At 38.6% G+C, this 18912-nt stretch overlaps 1 protein-coding gene across 3 annotated transcripts in view; it reads right to left on the bottom strand.

The window, feature by feature from the left end:
• Window positions 1–17212, bottom strand: part of arhgef1b (Rho guanine nucleotide exchange factor (GEF) 1b) — a 36091-nt gene extending 18879 nt beyond the window's left edge. For all 3 annotated transcript variants that reach the window (XM_056762010.1, XM_056762012.1, XM_056762011.1), the window contains exons 1-7: window positions 16889–17212; window positions 4738–4824; window positions 4424–4537; window positions 3417–3515; window positions 1981–2023; window positions 1751–1856; window positions 892–1032 (exon numbers count right to left, since the gene is read on the bottom strand). In XM_056762010.1, the coding sequence (XP_056617988.1) occupies window positions 892–1032; window positions 1751–1856; window positions 1981–2023; window positions 3417–3515; window positions 4424–4537; window positions 4738–4788 (554 nt within the window). In that variant the 5' untranslated portion in view covers window positions 4789–4824; window positions 16889–17212. The remainder of the gene's footprint in view (window positions 1–891; window positions 1033–1750; window positions 1857–1980; window positions 2024–3416; window positions 3516–4423; window positions 4538–4737; window positions 4825–16888) is intronic.
• Window positions 17213–18912: the final 1700 nt, after the last annotated feature.

Here is an 18912-nt window from a genome sequence, read left to right as displayed (position 1 = left end):
GGGTACAATTTTATGGAAGACAAAATACAGACTACAGACTTAAACAGACTAATGATGTTCTTTTCAAGAAAACTGGATTAAGTTCAAGTCCTTGAAGGCCCAAATAGATACATCAGCTACTCCTCAGAGTTGGTCTAAGTGCACATGAAGCACAACAGTGAGTGGTGTGAATTCTGATAGGACTATTATAGAACTCACTCCAAGGAGTCAAACGGCACAGCAGCAAGAAGACACTGTGCAGTATGACACATTCAATAGCTATCACTTTGGAGCCAGTGAGTGAATATCGACAGAGGCTCAGGGGTTCTGATCTGCTGTGAATGCAGATTTGACAATAGCTGTGTTCAGTCACAGTTAGTCCAAAAAGAGAAGTGTTTGGATCAAACGACCCTCTTCCCTACTGTGCAGACGGTGAAAGTCTCAGCAGGAAAACACAAAGAAGATTGTCAGAGTGGGTTCGGGGTTCGATAACATGCTAGGCTATGTCCATCATAAGGCTTCAATTGTGAAGTTCTGCCAGTGTTAAAAACAATTACACATAATTCACTCATAGTGAATATGAGAGTATTTGTGCTTTGATGCTGAGCTCACTTATCTGTACTCATTTGGACACCAAAAAAAAACATGTGATACCTAACAAAGCACTAAACAGTAATCTCCCTAGATAGAATCCATGTCAGAAAATAAACCAAACATTTTTAACAAAAGCACAATACAGGCATTCTGGACAATTGCTAACTGGCCAAACATAAGACACCAGGCCAAGCTTCTATAAAATTCTGCTTCCAATACATGGTCCACAGGAAAGCATTTGTGCACTAGTCATGTGCCAAACAATAATATGTATTATTGTATGTATAATAATAGAATAACACAAGAAACAGTGCTTACTTGGCCTCAACCATCCTTTCCAGCAAGCTTTCAGCTACAGCCTTCTCCTTCATCTCCATGGGGATGCGGTCAGTGGGGCGATGAGACTCCACATCATTTAGCTCACGGTCATTAGGAGTCATTCCCATCATCCTCTTCTGCCTAATGAAGGAAAGAAGGACTGGAATGTTACTGGATCACCTCTACTATTCGAGAAATAATGGAGTAAGGCTACTTGTTATGGGGTTTCGATGTTAAGTCTTTTCCATTTTTATTCTTACATTGATGAAAGGCATTAAATGAGTAAATGGGAGATGGAAATTGGATTTAAATGGTGTTTACAGTCGGTTCATTTCAGAGGTCTCAAAGCAGTCAACCAACTTCCATCTTATACTCAGACACCACTGATACTATTCAAACAAACAGTAGACGGTAGAAAACTGTAGAAATGTGAATGTGAATGCAAAGCATTTCAAAGTCGCTAATTACAAAAAGCCAAGTAATGAAACTACTAATACTGTGGTGCAAAAACAATTGGGATGAGATGACATTATAGTAAAGTATAGTATAGTGGAATAAAGATGAAAACTATCACAGACACAAACCATTATGATCACATACATTATAACGAAAAGTGATGCATAATTTTGGAAAACTGACCAAAATGTTGCATTCTTGTTGAAAAGTTGTGCTTGAATTGTAAGACAGAAGCACAGCTTTGTGAAGGATTTAATACCATACCTGGCCCATTTACTTTTGCCAACTACTGTGCCACTAAAATAAGCTATTACCTTATTAGGGATCAATAAAATGTAGTTTTTTGAAAAGGAAGAGACTGTGAGGAGTTCTCTAAATTCTCTGGCTGGTCACTAAATCTCACCTGAAATCCTCCAGCTGTCGCAGTACCTCTTGAGCCTGCTGTATCTGAACTTCCTGAGTGCAGCGCTTCTGTTGCTCTTCGTTGATCATGTCTGGACGTGTACGATCTGAAGGAGCATAACAAGAGAGACAGAGGGCTAAGTGGGGCAATACAACAATAATACAACAGACATTGCATGCATGGATGCGTTTCACACTAAATCTAGAAAACAAAGATGGTAAAGGTCTTACCGAGTTCAAAAGCTATACTACTTGGCACGGTTACTCTGAGAACCTGAAAAAAGAGAGAAAATATTTTCGAGCCTAAATCTATAAAACCCACACAGAACAAATATGTCATTATATAACATATACTTTTCTTCTTATATGGAAAATCTTCAGACAGCTCTTTTCTATACAATCACAATTTAAACTTAAAATATTTGTGACATAATTGTATTTATGGGCTCTCAATGTATAAGAATAATCGGTATGAAAAGCCATTTCTCCTTGTTAATTTCAATGGATAATACAAAATTATACAAATTTTGTGAAGGACAGTCATTCAATTTTGCCATATTTGGATTGTTATAACATCACATTACCCCTTTTGGTTACACTTTATTTTACAGTGCCCGTGTTACACTGTAATTATACATTTCAGTACTACATTTCGTTACATAGTACACAAATGTATTCAAATTACGTGTAGGCTATTGCATTTACGATATGGTTAGGATTTTGTTAAGGTGACATGTGATAATGTATCATTTATAGTAAATACATGTAAAATGTGTAAAAAGGGCACCGAAAAATGGGTTACCCCTCGTTGTCATTGTTTGGAACACAATTTGTAATACAGCACATCTCCACCAGAGGTCACAATGATACAAATAACCAGGGAGCTCCAATAGGTTTAAGATCTTAAGTTTAAGATCATTTCACACAGGTCTACACTCATAATGCCAACCCCGTAAAAAACATGCACAGAGAAATAGAGAAAGACTCAACATGGAGAAAAAAGAAAAAAGCGGTCATCGGTGAGGTCATTCCCATGACCCAAACAGGAAGTCAAGGTCAGACAAACACTCAGCTGAGACGGAAAGAGAGAAAATCTAAAAGAAGAGTAAAGGATACTGACAAAAATGGCACATTTGGATTAAGGGGACAGGAAGAGAGACCGAGAGCAAAGGACAAAGAAAACACTTAAAGGGAAACAGTGTCTGGAGAACATAGATGTATGAAGGGTGAGGGAACGACCAAATAAATGAAGATAAAAAATGAAGAAACCGACATCACCATATTTGGATTTAGCCCACAGATAAGCTTGTTTTGTTGTCACGTAATAAGCCCACAACCTAATCATTTTTTAAATAACAGCACTCTGTGTCTGAAGAAGATGAAATGAACATAAATTATGAAAAAAAAATTCTGTCAACTATTCTAGCATACTGCATCCACTCACTTGACCCACTATCAAGTCAGCTAAAAGTTCTGACTGATTGACAGAAAATCCCCCACATGATAAATAAAAAACACTTTCAGAACATTCCTTCAGGACCCCAACACAAAAACTACACAATAAATGGTAGGTATGACTGAAAGCTGTGACAGAACAAAGAGCAAGACTTGTACAGTGATAAACAAATCTGACAGCCATGCGTCCAGAACGCTCCTCTTTCACGTACCGCGCCTTTATCCAGAAAAGTATTGTAGAATTCTCCAAAGTGTTTCTTGGTGTCTTTGGCATTGAAGTTCCTGAAGAGGTCAGCATGAAGGTAGCACAGCTGAAAGATTAAAGAAAGAAGAGAAATAAAATGGAGAAAACTGATGGATTTGGACAATGAGAACAGAGAAAGTGAGTGTGTTGATACTATTGAACTTTAACAGGGCTGTTGGGATATTAATACGTGCTGCGTTGACACCGATGTGGGTATAACTGACTGGATGGAGAGGGAAACTTTACACACCGTGTCAGAACACTTGCTGATCAATGAGAAAAGTGTGTTGGGGAAGACGGGGGAAAACGGACTGATTCTGTTTGTTTGGTGCGAGACCGAATTGCTGGATGACAAACCAAACAAAACATTTCTTGCTCAAGGAAATATTAAAGGAACAGTTGTGATGTCATCATTTGCTCAGCCTCAAGATATACAAACTAGTACATGTGGTACTCGTGTCATAGCTCTGTGTGCGTCTCTGAAAATGTTCTCTTTAAAAAATGTGCAATGCAGCAGACATACAGATTAAAGCTTTTTGTAAAAAGGGTAAATAAACTACAAAGTAGACACTATCCACTGGTCAAAATAACATTTTTTTTTTTCAATTTTGCGTGAACTGTTCCTTTAACAAAGCATGGGAACAAAGGTTACACTGAATGTCTGCATCAATTAGGGTTGCATACACACAAACGAGGAAAGAGAACTCGGTTTATAGAGACGGTACCTGGGGTAGATCACATTGGCTGCATGCCAAATAAAAGGAGAGATACTCATGCGTTATCATATGAAAGGGGTTTATCTGAATACAGGTACTAATACATACACAATACCCCTTCACCCACCGTAAACATACACAAAACAGACATGGGTTCATAGCTAAACAAAAGGAAACTCACAGATCCTGACAGACGAAAGTAAATGCAAGCATGAACGCTCTCTACAAGTATAAAAAATAAATTCATGTTGGTTCTTACCACGGGAGCACAGTCAAACTGCAACATGACATGATGAAGGAAGACCAGCAAGTGGGTGGGTCTGGACTTTAGCAGTTCAATACTGGTAAAGTGACTGCAGTTGTCATCAACCATCTGATCAGGAAAAGATAAAATAAAAACAAAAGATATTGGATTTATAGCTTTTTACATACTCCACCTCCCCTATACATTACTTTTTAAACAAAACTGTAAATACCTTGTCAATATAATATGTCAAATTGTTTATTTGTTTTATTTATTTACATCTTCAACTAATTGAACTTGTTAGCATGTGGCTTGGTTGTGTCACTTACAGGTTGCTCATCATTCTCAAAGTCTTCATCTTCTGCTCCTATTATACTCATGGCTAGATTAAAACACTGAGCACCAGACAGCCCACGCTGCAGATAAAACATAAGAACAAACATAACAAATATAAGAATAGGATCGATAAAGAAGACAAAGTTATCGTAAGAGATGTATTCAGTACACGGTTTCACTCAACACACTATGAAGATGGCCGTTAAAAGGAAGACCAAAAATGTTACATGTCGCATACAATACTTTTCTGCAATTGTACTGTGATCAGGTCCAAATAAAAAAGCACAATTGAACATATTGAGCAGCCACCACAAATATTTGACTCGAGGCTAACTAAAACATTTATGTCGTGAACAGGAGCTCAGGTTGCCCAGAAGAATATTCTGTGTATCGCACAATATACCACACCTCTTTTTACATATATTTAAATGTATAATCAAAGGTTTTGTGATATCAAGGAGAATCTACTGATAGAAAATCAATATCATATACATAACTATGTCTTTAGAGGTGTATAAAGACCTTACATAACGAAGCGTTGTTTTTGTTACATACGCTGCAGGTGCCCTTGCATGGAATATTTGATGTTGTTTCTACAGTCGCCCCTTAACGGACAAACTGTTCTACAGAGCACATTTTGTGAAAAAGTTATCTCCACCAGGACAGAAGCGAAAATGTGCTGACATCTTTGTAAGCGAAGGATTGAGCAGTTGGTTGCAGTTCGCTAAAATGTCACTTAATGTCATACACTGGACCTTAAAAACAATATTTTGATGAGTTAAATCATTTAACGTCATCTTTCCGTTACAAAACTGCTAAGCACTGCAACAAATAGTCCTTAAGTGAAAAGTTCACAGTTGTGTGTAATTGTAAATAAACCACAATTATTGACCAATCAGCATCAAGGGATCAGAAGGCATCAGCACCATCTGTTTTACAATATTCCATAAGCCTGACCAATGAACCCAACCATTGGCTGCGAGCGTAACAGTGTTCTACTGTTCGTGCTGCTGAGAACAAGTTTCCTCTGTCAGGGTTGTGCAACAATATTAACTCCACGGAAAGAGACTCAAAATCCTGCAATTCTAAAAACACAAACACTGAATTCTCAGGAGGTGATGCTGACAAACACTACAGTGTACAAATGATTTAATCCCAAATGGACAGCTATGCATGTCTGTTTATGTATGTCTGTTTAGTGTGAAACACAATGAATGAAGTTCTGTTTAATTGAATTGACTGGAGTTTCTATGGTTTATGTTGATAGCCCTTAATAACCCAAAAGGAAACGTAGGTATTGGGTATGGTTAGGTCGGTCATGCTGACAGACACCAATACTTAGCCATAAGAAATAAGTTACTTATTCATTGTGATTGTCTGGAAAGGTGTGTGCATGAGAATGAATGCATGTGAAGATGTATTCATGCGAGTGGCTATATTTGGTATTTGTTTATTGCGGAGTCTGGCTGGGTGATGAAGCAGTGAGGGGGGATTTTTCATATATTAGCCATACATTTAGTTCAAACACACGCACGCAAGCTGGTTTGTTTGGTATAGCGGAAAAGATATCGGAGACTGGGATTATTCCTTTTCTGTTTGCAAATGAAATGCAGTCCAATTGGACACTGAATGGAGACAAAGCAAAAACACACGCAGTCTCAGATGGCTTTAGCCCATTATGGGCGTCTTCACGATCCATGCTGTCGTATGTCGGGCCAACGCTGGTTAACCAAGCTCCTGCAAAGACATGAGATCATGAATGACTCGAGCAATGTCATCATCAAACGAAGACACACAAACAATTAACATACATACTAACGCACCGCTAAAGGCCAGCAAAAGAAACAAGTACACAGAGCCAAGCACGACAAAATCAGAACCGGCCAATAAATCAATAACAGATAGACCTGTGTGGAACAACCAGACCCAGATACGCTCCATCAATGAGAACGGGTTTGAATGGATAACAGTGGCTTTAGTTCTTTGCGGGCAAAAGAGCCATTGTTTTGTTTATTCCTTGTGTCCCTTTCTTTATTATCTTCAGCCTTTGGAATCGTGTATATGAGATCTTCACTGCTGGAGAGAATCAGAAAAGGTTTGTTCATTGGCCAGTTTTTTTGCTGATGTATTAGTCCCCCAGCTCTCCAATATAAAACAAAGGGTTCTTATGATCTAAGTCTAGAGCTATTTCAATGGGAATCAATAATGGCATTGAACCCAACTGGATTGAGCTCGGTGGTGCATGTTCACTAACTTGGGGACAACAAAGCAGATAGCAGAATGTCTTTGCATACCAGACTGCCCTATGCAGCTGTTTAGACAATGGCCTTGTCCTCTGCACTGGAGCAAGTGTGATAGCACAGGCCTAAAATAACTGCGAATGGAGTTGTGTTTGTGTTTGGGGTTTATCAGCTGCTTTCATCAGCCCGGGCTATGAGATCTTCAAAGCTCCCCTAAGAGCCGCGTCTACTGTGCAGGCAAGCATAAGGAGGCAAGAGAGAGAGAGGGCAAGAGACAGAGACGCAGAGAGAGAGAGAGAGAAGAGAGAGAGAGAGAGAGAGAGGAAGTGGGTGTAATTTCCTCAGGAAACGATCAGACATTTTTTGTTAACCTGTCTGTAAAAGTCATGTTCGGAGTAACAGAGAGCACTACACAAAGGTTAGAAGTGCATGTCAAATAACAAAGTGAAAAGATTTATAGACAAAGAACAAGCTAGCCATAATCTTTTGTCTTTAATGACAGGATAATAAAATAATATTAATTTTCTGATTCTAGAATCACAAAGATGGTTTACAAAGTCTAATTTACACAAAAAAAAAGACGTTTAGGATTAAAAAAAGGCTAAAATAAGCAAATTTGTGACGTTGATGTTAACACAAAAAGGGCAGAATTCCTCATGTCCACTGAACAAATCAGACGCTCTTTGAAATATTATCAAATCATGCTGAAATAACATCAGGCTTCTCACAAACTTGTGGAGTTCACACCAGCTTAAAGGGACAGTACACCCAAAAATTAAGCTGTGGTCACCGGTCATTGAATGCGGCCTTCGAATGGCACCTTCTTTCACAGGAATTTGGAGGATGCATGAGGTGTATTCTTCATTCCTAGAGATAACCCACAATTCTTTGCGTTGCCACGAGCAAAGCTATTTTATTTGATGCACTTTCAAACAAATATATGGGGTGTAGAAAACTGTTTTCAAGTATTTCCTCAGCAGACAGAGGAAGTAAATTAGGATTTGAGGTGATTTTAAACGTTTAAAACAGTAAGGAAAGAAGTTTTTTTTTAATCTCTTTTGCCATTGTTTAGAGTAAAACTGACCAACTTTTAATTTCTCCAAATCCTGTCAGTCGTTTTTATTCATTTGAGAGGTGGAACACCCGGTCTACACTAGAAGCGAGCGGTGCGACACAACACAACACATTATGTGTCATGTCACACCGTGCCACATGTCGACTAAAATTTCAATCATAATGGGTTCTACGTCTTAGTTGTGTCATGTTTCCTGCGGCGCGTCGCATCCGGTGTAGTCAGTGTGTAAGGCCCGATTCACATTTTGTGTCTTTTCCGCACGCATATTCGTAATTTTAAATGTAGACGCGCAGCAGTCTCACAGAAATATGCAGCGACGCCACGCTCTCTTTTTTGCAGCATTGTCCGCGCCTCATCGAGATGAAAAAATGCATATATCCTTTGCTTTTACCTCCTCGTCTCAACGGCTATCGCGGCCATGGTTGCTTAGCGACACCAGACGCCAGGAGACGCAAAGTCCAGGCGCTTCGGAAAAAAAGGAGAACGAAGTGCAGCTTGAATCGGGGCTAAGAGCGCAATGCATAAGAGCATAGCAACATCATACTTCCTGTTTCCTTTTTTCCAATATGTTCTAAGAAGGACGTCTCGTTTAATTGTAGGTTGAGGACCCTCCGTACCGCATCCTTCAGAGGATGGAGCCTCAAGTGGAGAACTCAAGGACACAGCTCATGTACTTCCTCAGATACAGAAACAACAAAGCTGTTGCCGAGCAAGATGCAACAACATACAGTGGCGCAGTGTTAACTCATGCGGTCAGCTGCAAGTTTTGGGGAATTTTAAAACAGCTACGAAACGCAGCACAACCAATTGGAAAAAAATTACCACAACTAACAGTTTTATAAAAATACATTTCTTCACGTAAGAACTTTTTTTTACATTATTCTCAACATAAGCATAATGGATGCCTGCGAAATCCATGAGCTTTCAGTACGATTCACAAGATGAAAACAGGCTTTTATGAGAATTACATGCTAAAATGTCATTTTGATAGATGACGACCTAAATGACATTTTAATCCACCCACAGCTTTCAATAAATCATCTCAACAGCTGTCAAGTCCAATCAGCGAGCATTAAACGCAACCTCTCTTCAATAAAGAAGAGATAGTGACGGTGATAGTCTCCTGCTCCATAATGTGCGAGGATCTCGACTGGACTGAAAATGAGAACACTGCTGCGCTGGGCTGTTACAGGCAGGGTTAATGATGTCCAACTCTATCTCTTCATAAACTATGAAATGACTCCCTCTCTCAGTTTCTCTCTGGACCGTGTGGTATTTCAATACTGCAGGAGATTAGAGATCTTTAGCTTCTCTCAGAGGCAGCTGCAGAGGAAGGGCGGCGTTCAGGCATTTGGCCTCACTGACCACGTGAACACAGAAGAGAACGGAGATGCTGAGAGGTGTTAACATATAACACTTTATCTTGCCGTTGCCTTCATATTCATCCTCTCTACACCACTTTCATCTAAGTGCAGGGCTCCAGACTAACTTTTAATTTTTTAACTTAATAACTTTTAACTGTTAACTTAATAGGAGCACTATAGCCCTTGACTGAAATTTTTAGGAGTGCAAACAAAAAATTTAGGGCCACACCTTAAATCAGCCTGCAATTCAATTATATAAAAACGAGGACAGGGGCTGGTTACCTATACACCATTTCTCCACAAAACTGGATTTGAGCTAAAGACTGTGGCCTAACAAGGTGCAACAACACAAGACTTAAGCAACAAGCGATGCAAGAGAACATATTCAAGAAAGCAGAACATTGATTTTTAATATGTGAACCAGAACTTAAAGGCCAATGAGTTAAGGTGGGCAGAGAGTATCATGCTTTTGTCATTTGTCACTGTATAGCAACATTTTTGGTCATGACACTGTGAAAATTGTGTTTTTGTGTGAAGTTACTTAAAAGAGTGCAAGTGAAATTTTTAAACTGCATAAGTGAGACATGAACTAAAGCCTATTTTAGTGAGAATGAAACAAATGGTCAACACCTTTAAAGTACCCTCTTACATGCCTTCAACCTCTGTTCTAAAAAAAACCTTTAACCTACTGTCACTTCTAAATTTAAAGCCACAATATGGAAGAATTCTGTTATGAAATATCCAAAATCACTTGCACAGTGTGATATATTTCATGCAGTTGTGTACTTACACTTACATTGTGCTCAACTTACATTATCCCAAATGTTCCCAAGAATGTGCAAATCAAATGAAATTCCTATTTAAAACAATGGCCCGTCCCTTGTCTCCCTTGTGTTGCATATCAATGACTTAATATCCGGTGCTCTTAGTTTCCGGTTGTAGAAACTACGGCAACACGCACATGCGGAGGTGGTTAAACAGCATCTGTTGTTCTGTTATTATGGATCACGATTACTCTTTGGTGAGTAAAGGAAACCCCCCAAAAAGTGTAAACGTAGGCCAAATGAGGCAAGCAGGCTTATGGAAAAATAAAGAAATAAAACAAGGATTAATATCGGCGGGTTGATTTCTAAATGGAGAGAGCTTTGCGACCAACTTGGACTCGACAGAGACTCTGCACCAACAAAGTCCAATATCAGTCGCGGGCTAACGTAGCATTACGTTCAACATTTATTGCAACCTAATTCATTATGATGACATAAAATAAAATGAATTCATTACCTCGTCCGTGAACATGATGGTTGATCTCCATATGCCTCTGCATAGTGAAAACAACACTACTAATCCACTAATCTCTCCTACATAACGTCATTTAGCTCTGCCTTTTGTTGTTGTTGTTGAAAGTGTTGAATTGTTCATACATTTTAATGTCAATGCAGTAGACAAAATGACACTGAGAAAACGAAATTAAATTCATTGTTTTTCACTCAAACTATAAGCAAAATATGAATAAACGAAACCCGTTGGCTTATAGCAAGCTCGTCCAAAATAACATCAATGCAAGAAATGTCCTGATGACCATCCACCCACTAAATAACACGAGAGCTCTCTCTTTCTCTTCTCTTAGGTGCCCTCGGTGACCTGCCTGCTCTGTCTGGGGGCTGATGTGAGCAAATTAAGGCCCGGGCATACTTGACTTTCCGCATCGGTCTCACGCACAAGCGCGTCCGCACAGCTTCCTCTGTATACTCATTACGGGTTAAGCGAGGACATACGAGTTCAACACATGCGCAATACAAATTAGTATGTGTTGCTCTACCAGACCATCAGAGGGCAGGGCTTAGTCACGTCATTCACAGACCCCCAGTAAATAAATGATTGAGGAAGTGTTTTCGCCATTGCAAACAATCCAAGCAAACAGCAAGACAACAAGAATCAGTAAGGCTAAGGATATGCTTCTTTGCCTCCTTTTTTAAGCGTGTTGGTTTTGTATCATTCTTCTTCTACAAAGGCACACTGCACACTATCTGTGTGTATATTTACCCCTAGTGGACTAGTGCACTTTTTGCCCGCATGTGCTGTTGTACATGGCACATCCGCGAAGTCCAAAACATGGCCTGCACGCAGATATGGTGTGTGGACGACCAAGCACCCTTCTGATGACTAAAAATGCGTCATGCGAACGGAGGGACCATACTTCAGCCTTTAAACTTATAACGGAGTAAGAACTGCCACATGCATAACACACAATAACCGTTAAGGGATCAAAATAAATGTGTTACAAAAACAGCATGTGAGCCTGTTATGCATCACCAACATGCTAGGCTTACCTTTAACGGGCTGATTTGCATTACAGGTGAGTAAGGATACAGTTAATATGGGTTAACTAGTGTCCATTGGATGCAATAAAGGCAAGTACTGTGCGACCAGGGAAGCAAAGCACCACAGATTGGTAAAAGAATCCATGGCAGCCTGCAATCTCCCTCTAACTGTTTCCAAATGTGGTCTTGAGTATGAGGAGTAATCAGCCTGGTTTAAACACAGGGCCCTTTGACTGCACACAAACCTGGCCTGTACAACTGCCCAACAGACCTGCTCCACCACTGGCACGTGTGTGTGTGTGAATACGAGTCTGTTCGAGTGTGTACGCTGGCTATTTTGTGTACACGTGTCTGTGCGTGTTCTCACATTGGACATCTCTGAATGGAACACAGTTTGTCAGAAACTTTACATCATGTCGCATTCACATCCAGTGGTTGGGAGCTAGAGCGCAGGGAATGCCAGGAAGCTGTGATCTACAGCCAGAAATAAACCCACCCTTTTTCCAGAGCCAACCACACAATATGCAAAAGCTAGACAACAATATTTATACCCCAAAAATCTGGTGAAAACAGAGACAGGTGATCACTCCATACTCAAGAGCTCTCAGCTCCTGATGTGAACACAGACAGCATCACTGCATCAAATCATTTTCCTGCCCTCCGCCATCCTCGGCCGCCTTTCCCTATGCGGTCCCGTCACGGCATCCATCATTCTGTCAGTTCATCACTCCACCCTGGGCGATCTGACTCAACCTGACTGCAACCCGCTTCTCCTCACTGGTTCATGCCTACATTGGCAGACATCTGAAGAAGGATCCTAAAAAACATCACATCATTGTCTGGCATATGCCTATACATCAAACAAACACGGAGGGCAATAAATAATTCCTCCTGGGTTAACTATTTATTTTGCTTAACTTGGAACTAACTCTAATTTGTCCAAAAGGTAGTGAAAGGTAGCGTTATAAATGATACAACATGTTTATGCATTAAAAAAAGCATTAAAGGGATAGTTCACCCTAAAAAAAATCATCATTTACTCGACCTTTGAGTTGTTCCAAATCTGTATAAATTTCTTTGTTCTGATGAACACATGCAAAGATATTTGGAAGAAGGTTTGTAACCAAACAGTTCTTGGACCCCGTTTGATTTCCTATTCTTCAAAATATCTTGTTTTGTGCTCAACAAAACCGAGAAATTCATTAAGCATTTTTCCTACTATGTTAGTCAATGGTGGCCAAGAACAATTTGGTTACAAGCATTTTAATATCTTTCTGTGTGTTCATCAGAAGTTGAGAACAAAGAAATTTATACAGATTTGAAACATCTGGAGGGTGAGAAAATGAATATAGAATTTTCATTTTTGGGTGAACTGTCCTTTAATATTCCGGGTTACAAATTATGTAAAGGCGTAGTTCACACAAAAAAGATTCTGTTGTCTTTCACCTACTGTGACACATTTACCTCTTCAGCGCAACACGGAAAATTCTTAAGAATGTTGCGACTGCTTTTTCTACAAGAAAGAAAGTGAATGAGGTTGGAGGCTGTCAAGAACGGACACAAAAAAGTTACACTGGTTTAGAACACAAACATGTGTTAACGGTTATAGAGTTTTCAACTAACCCTTTAAATGATTATTAGGTAAACGTTTATTGTGTGACTCGCAATTTCACAAATGATGCAATAAATAGTTGATTTCAGCTGTAAAGTTTTGTAAACAGACATTTTTAGGCTGGACCCTCTCGGATTGTCTGGTCTGTACAAGACTAGGTGCTAAGTCATACCCTCTCTTACTGTTTATATTATCTTAACTCTGCTATCAGTCACAAGTTAGCAACTCACAGAGTCCGTTCTCAGTAGTCGCTTTGCTCAGTCTTTTCTCCACTATGTCTCTTTAAACTTTTTATTTCATTACATTTTAATAGATCATCTTTGTCTTTTTTCATTGTAAGACGACAGCTCTCTTTCATGAGCTTAAAGGGATAGCAAATAGTTAATCGGTTTATACATCACCCTATTAAACAACCTAGATAACTTAATTTTTTTCTGTTAAACACAACAGAGGATGCTAGGCATAATGTTAAGTTAGTGACTGTCAATATTTAGAATTTTTCCTATTTTGAAATTCAAGCAAATAAAAACTGTATACTCTACATTTCTATCCTTCATAAAACATCAACCCTTCATATCCACAACTCCCTAACAGAAATACAATTTCTCTCGAAATGTTCTTGTGTTGCAACCATGTCACTTTCTTCATCGTTCAACTGGCGGCATCAATATGAGGGCAAAGTGACCACGCCCACTTTTAATTCATATTATACAATCACAATGAACACAACCACTGACCACTTCCCCCAAAAAAACTTCAAACCCATACATACACCGCTACTTCTACTCATTACAAGACATAGTAGTTCTTTGTTAATGGGTTTGGGAAAACCAACAGTTTCTGTTGCTTTAGCAAAGCGTGCCAAAAACGTCACATTATATATACAAAACATAGGAGTCACTCTATGTGGACAACATTTCTTGCTGTTAATACCCTGCTCTCTTGTTATTTTGGTAACTATCTGTAAACATACAGTATGTCACCAGAAACCTCAACAAGCTCCTTTATAGCTGCATGGAACAAATGTATGTCATCTGCTATAAAAAAAGAAATTGTTGTGTGGTTTTCTCACCTCACAGGCATTTACGCACACTTAAATAGATTTCCCTTAAAGGGATGTTATAAATCAAAATTATATTTCTTACTTAGCAGACCAGACTATATAAAAATGAAAAATAACTACAAATATAAAACACTTGCTTGGCCTTGAGTCTGACTCCACCTATTATAAAATGAGTAAGGAGATGGAACTTCTGGTGTGTGTCTATTTACTTGAATTTGACTTCACCTTTCACTTGTTCCATATTAATGTGTAGGACTTTATTTCGAATAAATTGTCATGTGCATTACTCAATGATTCCTACTGTCTAATGCGCAGGAAATAACACAGTCATCAATGGTCTGTGGTGAAACAACACAGTGCATGACAGAAAGTGAGAGAGAGGAAAGAATGTACAAAAGACACCCAAATTAAAAGTCCACATTCCTTTAAAAGAGTCAGTAGCTGGACAAGATAGTACTTGCCTCTGAGTGTGAAACTGAAAACGACACAGAGAGCAAGAGAGAGAGAGAGAGAGAGAGAGAGAGAGAGAGATGATAGATTTCAGAACAGGAAGAGGAAGCGGTAAGGCACCTATTGCTTCAGTTATACCGACCCAAAAACAACCGGTTCTCCCTGGCTTTTCATACTTAGAGTTGTGCGTTGTAATATGGTTTTATGATTCTATTTTAGCTTCTGTATCTATCAGTGATTTCTCTTTAAGTCTTGGATGTATATATATATCGGCTATATGTTAAAACTGCTGTTGTACAGCACTTTGGTTGGCTTCCGCCATGTTTAAATGTGCTTTATAATTAAACCTGACTTGACTTGAAAAACAAACGTGGGAGACAAGTCTCCAACATCTGTCCTAATTCAAACAAATCTAAACATTTAAAGTGAGCAGCTGGATCACATCTACGACATCTTAATAGGATAGGTCACCCAAATTTATTCACCCTCATGTCATTCAAAACATGTATATGACTCTTTCTTCTAAGCAACATAAAAGAAGATCATTTGAGAAATGTGTCCATCCTATGAAAGTCAATGGGGGCAATGTTGTTTGGTTACCAACGTTGGTCAAAATATATTTTATATATATTATATACCCGTGCGTTAAAGGCGTTTAATGGACACCTTTCAGCCAATCAGATATCCAGTATTCAAACAGACCATGGTATAACAAGTATTATTGCACAGTTGCAGGATCCTAAAATAGCATTTTTGCCTTCTTATTATAGAGTTTCTTACTACATACAGTCCACACTTCACAGCTCATCTGCACAACTAATCCAACTGGCTTCTCTATTCCAGATCTTCCACAAAATATTATTATCTTTGTGAAGAGCTTTACCACTTAAAGCCATCAATTCCTGAAGCCCTTTATCGTTGATCTAAACCTGTTTTCGGTGACTTTGTATCGTCTTCCTGTTTTTCTATTATGTTCTTCAGCAATACCACAAAACAGCTCCAAGTGTAACAATGCATTTGCTTGTGAACTCTGCGCGTCGGTTTTACCACATAACAGGTTAATCTGAACAGTAATGACATTTTAAAGGATTAGAAAATCGTAACAGCAGTTCTGGAAAATACTTTGCATTGAAACTGGTTTCAAGCGAATAGCTCTCTGTTGAGTCTCGGTAATAAAAAACACGGTCAGAATTCAACAAACAAGCAAATGGAATATCGGTCTTATTTACAACAACGGTGGGATGAGAAGGGAGACAGGCAAGTTAACTGATGACTGTAATTTCTCTTCAAATGTACCCAATAAATATGAACAAGGCTCACTCCATGAAGGTTAAACTAATCTAATCCCAGTTCACTCTACCTGTCAGATGGTCGTAGCTGAGAACTACATAAAGACTAACGAGGTTCCTTAAGTGCTCCAAAAGTATAATGGACTACAGTGATTTCTACACAACAAATTGCATTTAAGACAAACGCAAAATGTAAACAATGGCCTGCATCAATTTACCTTGACATCTGCTTTATGTAACTATTGCAGAAACACACAACTGAGACTTAAAAGTGGACTCAAATTTGTTCCCAGCGCTATTAAAAATACAGTTGACAATCACCGTATCATAAATGCATAAAGTAATAAATGACAGTTTATTTGTAATGCAAAGTGATATAAGAAACCAGGGTTTGCTGGTTTTCAAAGGCTGGACGAGTATTGTGACAACAATGCTCTTGCATATCCCTTCGAGACGTTTCATCCCATGTAGTCAGAGATCGATGGCGGTTTTATTTGCTCATTATTTCGCCATGAAGCGAAATTCAGATATTCTCGTTGAAAAACACAGCAACATCAGGAATGCTGGCAAAGGTTATTTTGTAGCCAAACGCAACATTCCTCTCGCTGAGCACAAGCTGGCAGGATCATACAAACCAAGGGTGCGAATTCCATTCGATGACAAATCACATCATTGTTTAAACGTTAAACGCTAACCGATCTGTAACCGAGACGTTAAGCTTAAAACTTACCTTATACAAAAGGTGAGACGAAGTGACAAGCGCCCGCGGAGGCTTCCTGATCTAAAGTTGTCGTCGGTCGTTAGGAAAAAACATTGTACGCGGAAGTGAAGGGGAAACGAAGCGCGATGTTTGACAACAGACTCATAAGCACGACTTTGGCAGTATTAACATGCGACTGGTCATTAATGTAGAGATGTCCGTTGTTTTGGGAATGAGTCCCGCAAAAAAAAAAAAGTATGTACTGTGAGTTTTAAACGTAACTTTTTGTGCTTCGCCGCCTCTTCCTGTATGACTTGCGACCACCAGAGGCCGAAAGATGTGCTAAAAGCTCGAGATCCGTTCCATGTACGACCGTATAGTTCCGCGTGGTGTTGCACTAAATTTGCTCCCCGCTATCGGTTTGTCTGCACGTGTGTCATTACCAGGCATTTGCTCATTTTATATTATTTATTGGTTAACATTTATTTTTTACAAAGCATAGTGCACTTGATGCCTGCACTGTCATTTTCGCTATGCTTAGGAAATGCATAGTTTTCAACTGCGGGCAGTTTCTCTTGCAAATGAATCATATTATTTACATTTAATCACTACAATCACTCTCTAGAGTGTGAAACATTTAAGTGAATGTTGGGGTACCACAATAACAGACAGAAAATATGTGCAAGTGGGATGTATTCTATCCACATAACTACAGAGAAAATCCAAACTCGCACAATTTATTCTCCAGAATAATGTTTATTGCTCTTGAAGATATTACTCTGCTATTTTTTTGTTCCAGTCATTCTTTCTGTTTTAAATTTCACACGAAAAAGAAAAATGCTTAACTGCAAGGTAAATGGTATATTTTCTTTTCAATGTGTACACACAAATACACAAAGTCTATGTACAGCTGCGATCTTTAGTACAGACAAGTCAGAGGCTGGAGCAGACCAGCCATCATGTAACAACTCTTATTATCTAAATCCATTTAAGATCCTTCCTTAGAACCCAAGGAATATTGTTGGCACTGGCTAGTTTAATCTCTTTTTCTACTTTTGCCCAGTAATATAATTGTTTTGGAATAGTGTCTAAATTATTAATTTGTTCATCCATATGTTTCATTCAACTCATCAGTGTAGCCTATTATTATTGTCTTTACATTCAAATTGGATGTTCAACCTTCAATATTAAACTTCATAGACATTTGAATGGACATTGCTTTAAGAAATGAACAGTTTTCTCAACACATGAGGCAATTATTATTAATATTCACACCTGATAGGCCTACATTACATTAGGTGCGTGAATTGACATCTTGGTGCGGTTAAATTATCTATTGTGGAAATTTTTCATAGGGCACGGTTAGGAAAAAGCAGACAAACATTTGCACACTTCCCTGTCTAAACTATCCTGATTAGCAATGTATTAAAACAAGTGCTCGTTCTTGTTCAACTTTGGGTCACTACACATATATACTTATCAATTTCCATGTCGTAAAGATCAGTCTTCATTTAGGTACAGAGTAAAATGACACCAATACAACTATCCCACATATTAAATGTTATTAAACAATGTACACAATAATAAAATATGTACAGTGAAATAGATACAAACTTTATATATTCACTGACGTGAGTAGTATTGACTCTGTCTCTCATTCTCAGTCTTATAAAGTTAAAAAAAAGACATTTTAATATGAACAAAGATAAATAACTAAAATAAATACTTTTTCTTAAATAAGAAGTTTCTTTCCAGGGCTGCAATACGTATATATTTAACCAACCACGAGATGGCAATGTTTGACCACATATTCATCCAAATCTCTTTGAATCAGCACAATGTAACACAAATAAGTGCTTTATTGCAACACAACTGAATCACATTGCGACTACTATCAGTGTTGCCATTATTGCATTTAGCTTGTGTAACTGTTCAGCCAGTACTGTATTGCAGAGCTTAGCATTAACAGCTTTTGAAAGGATCTGTGAAGTACACCAAGCAGAACAAACTTACTGCCTATCTCAGCATGGCAAGAATGCAGTGTAATTCAGAAA

The sequence above is a fragment of the Triplophysa dalaica genome, chromosome 12 (assembly GCF_015846415.1).
Source record: "Triplophysa dalaica isolate WHDGS20190420 chromosome 12, ASM1584641v1, whole genome shotgun sequence".
Taxonomy (NCBI): Eukaryota; Metazoa; Chordata; class Actinopteri; order Cypriniformes; family Nemacheilidae; genus Triplophysa; species Triplophysa dalaica.
The sequence above is the reverse complement of the archived record's forward strand: the minus strand, read 5'-3'. Positions and strand labels throughout refer to the sequence as shown.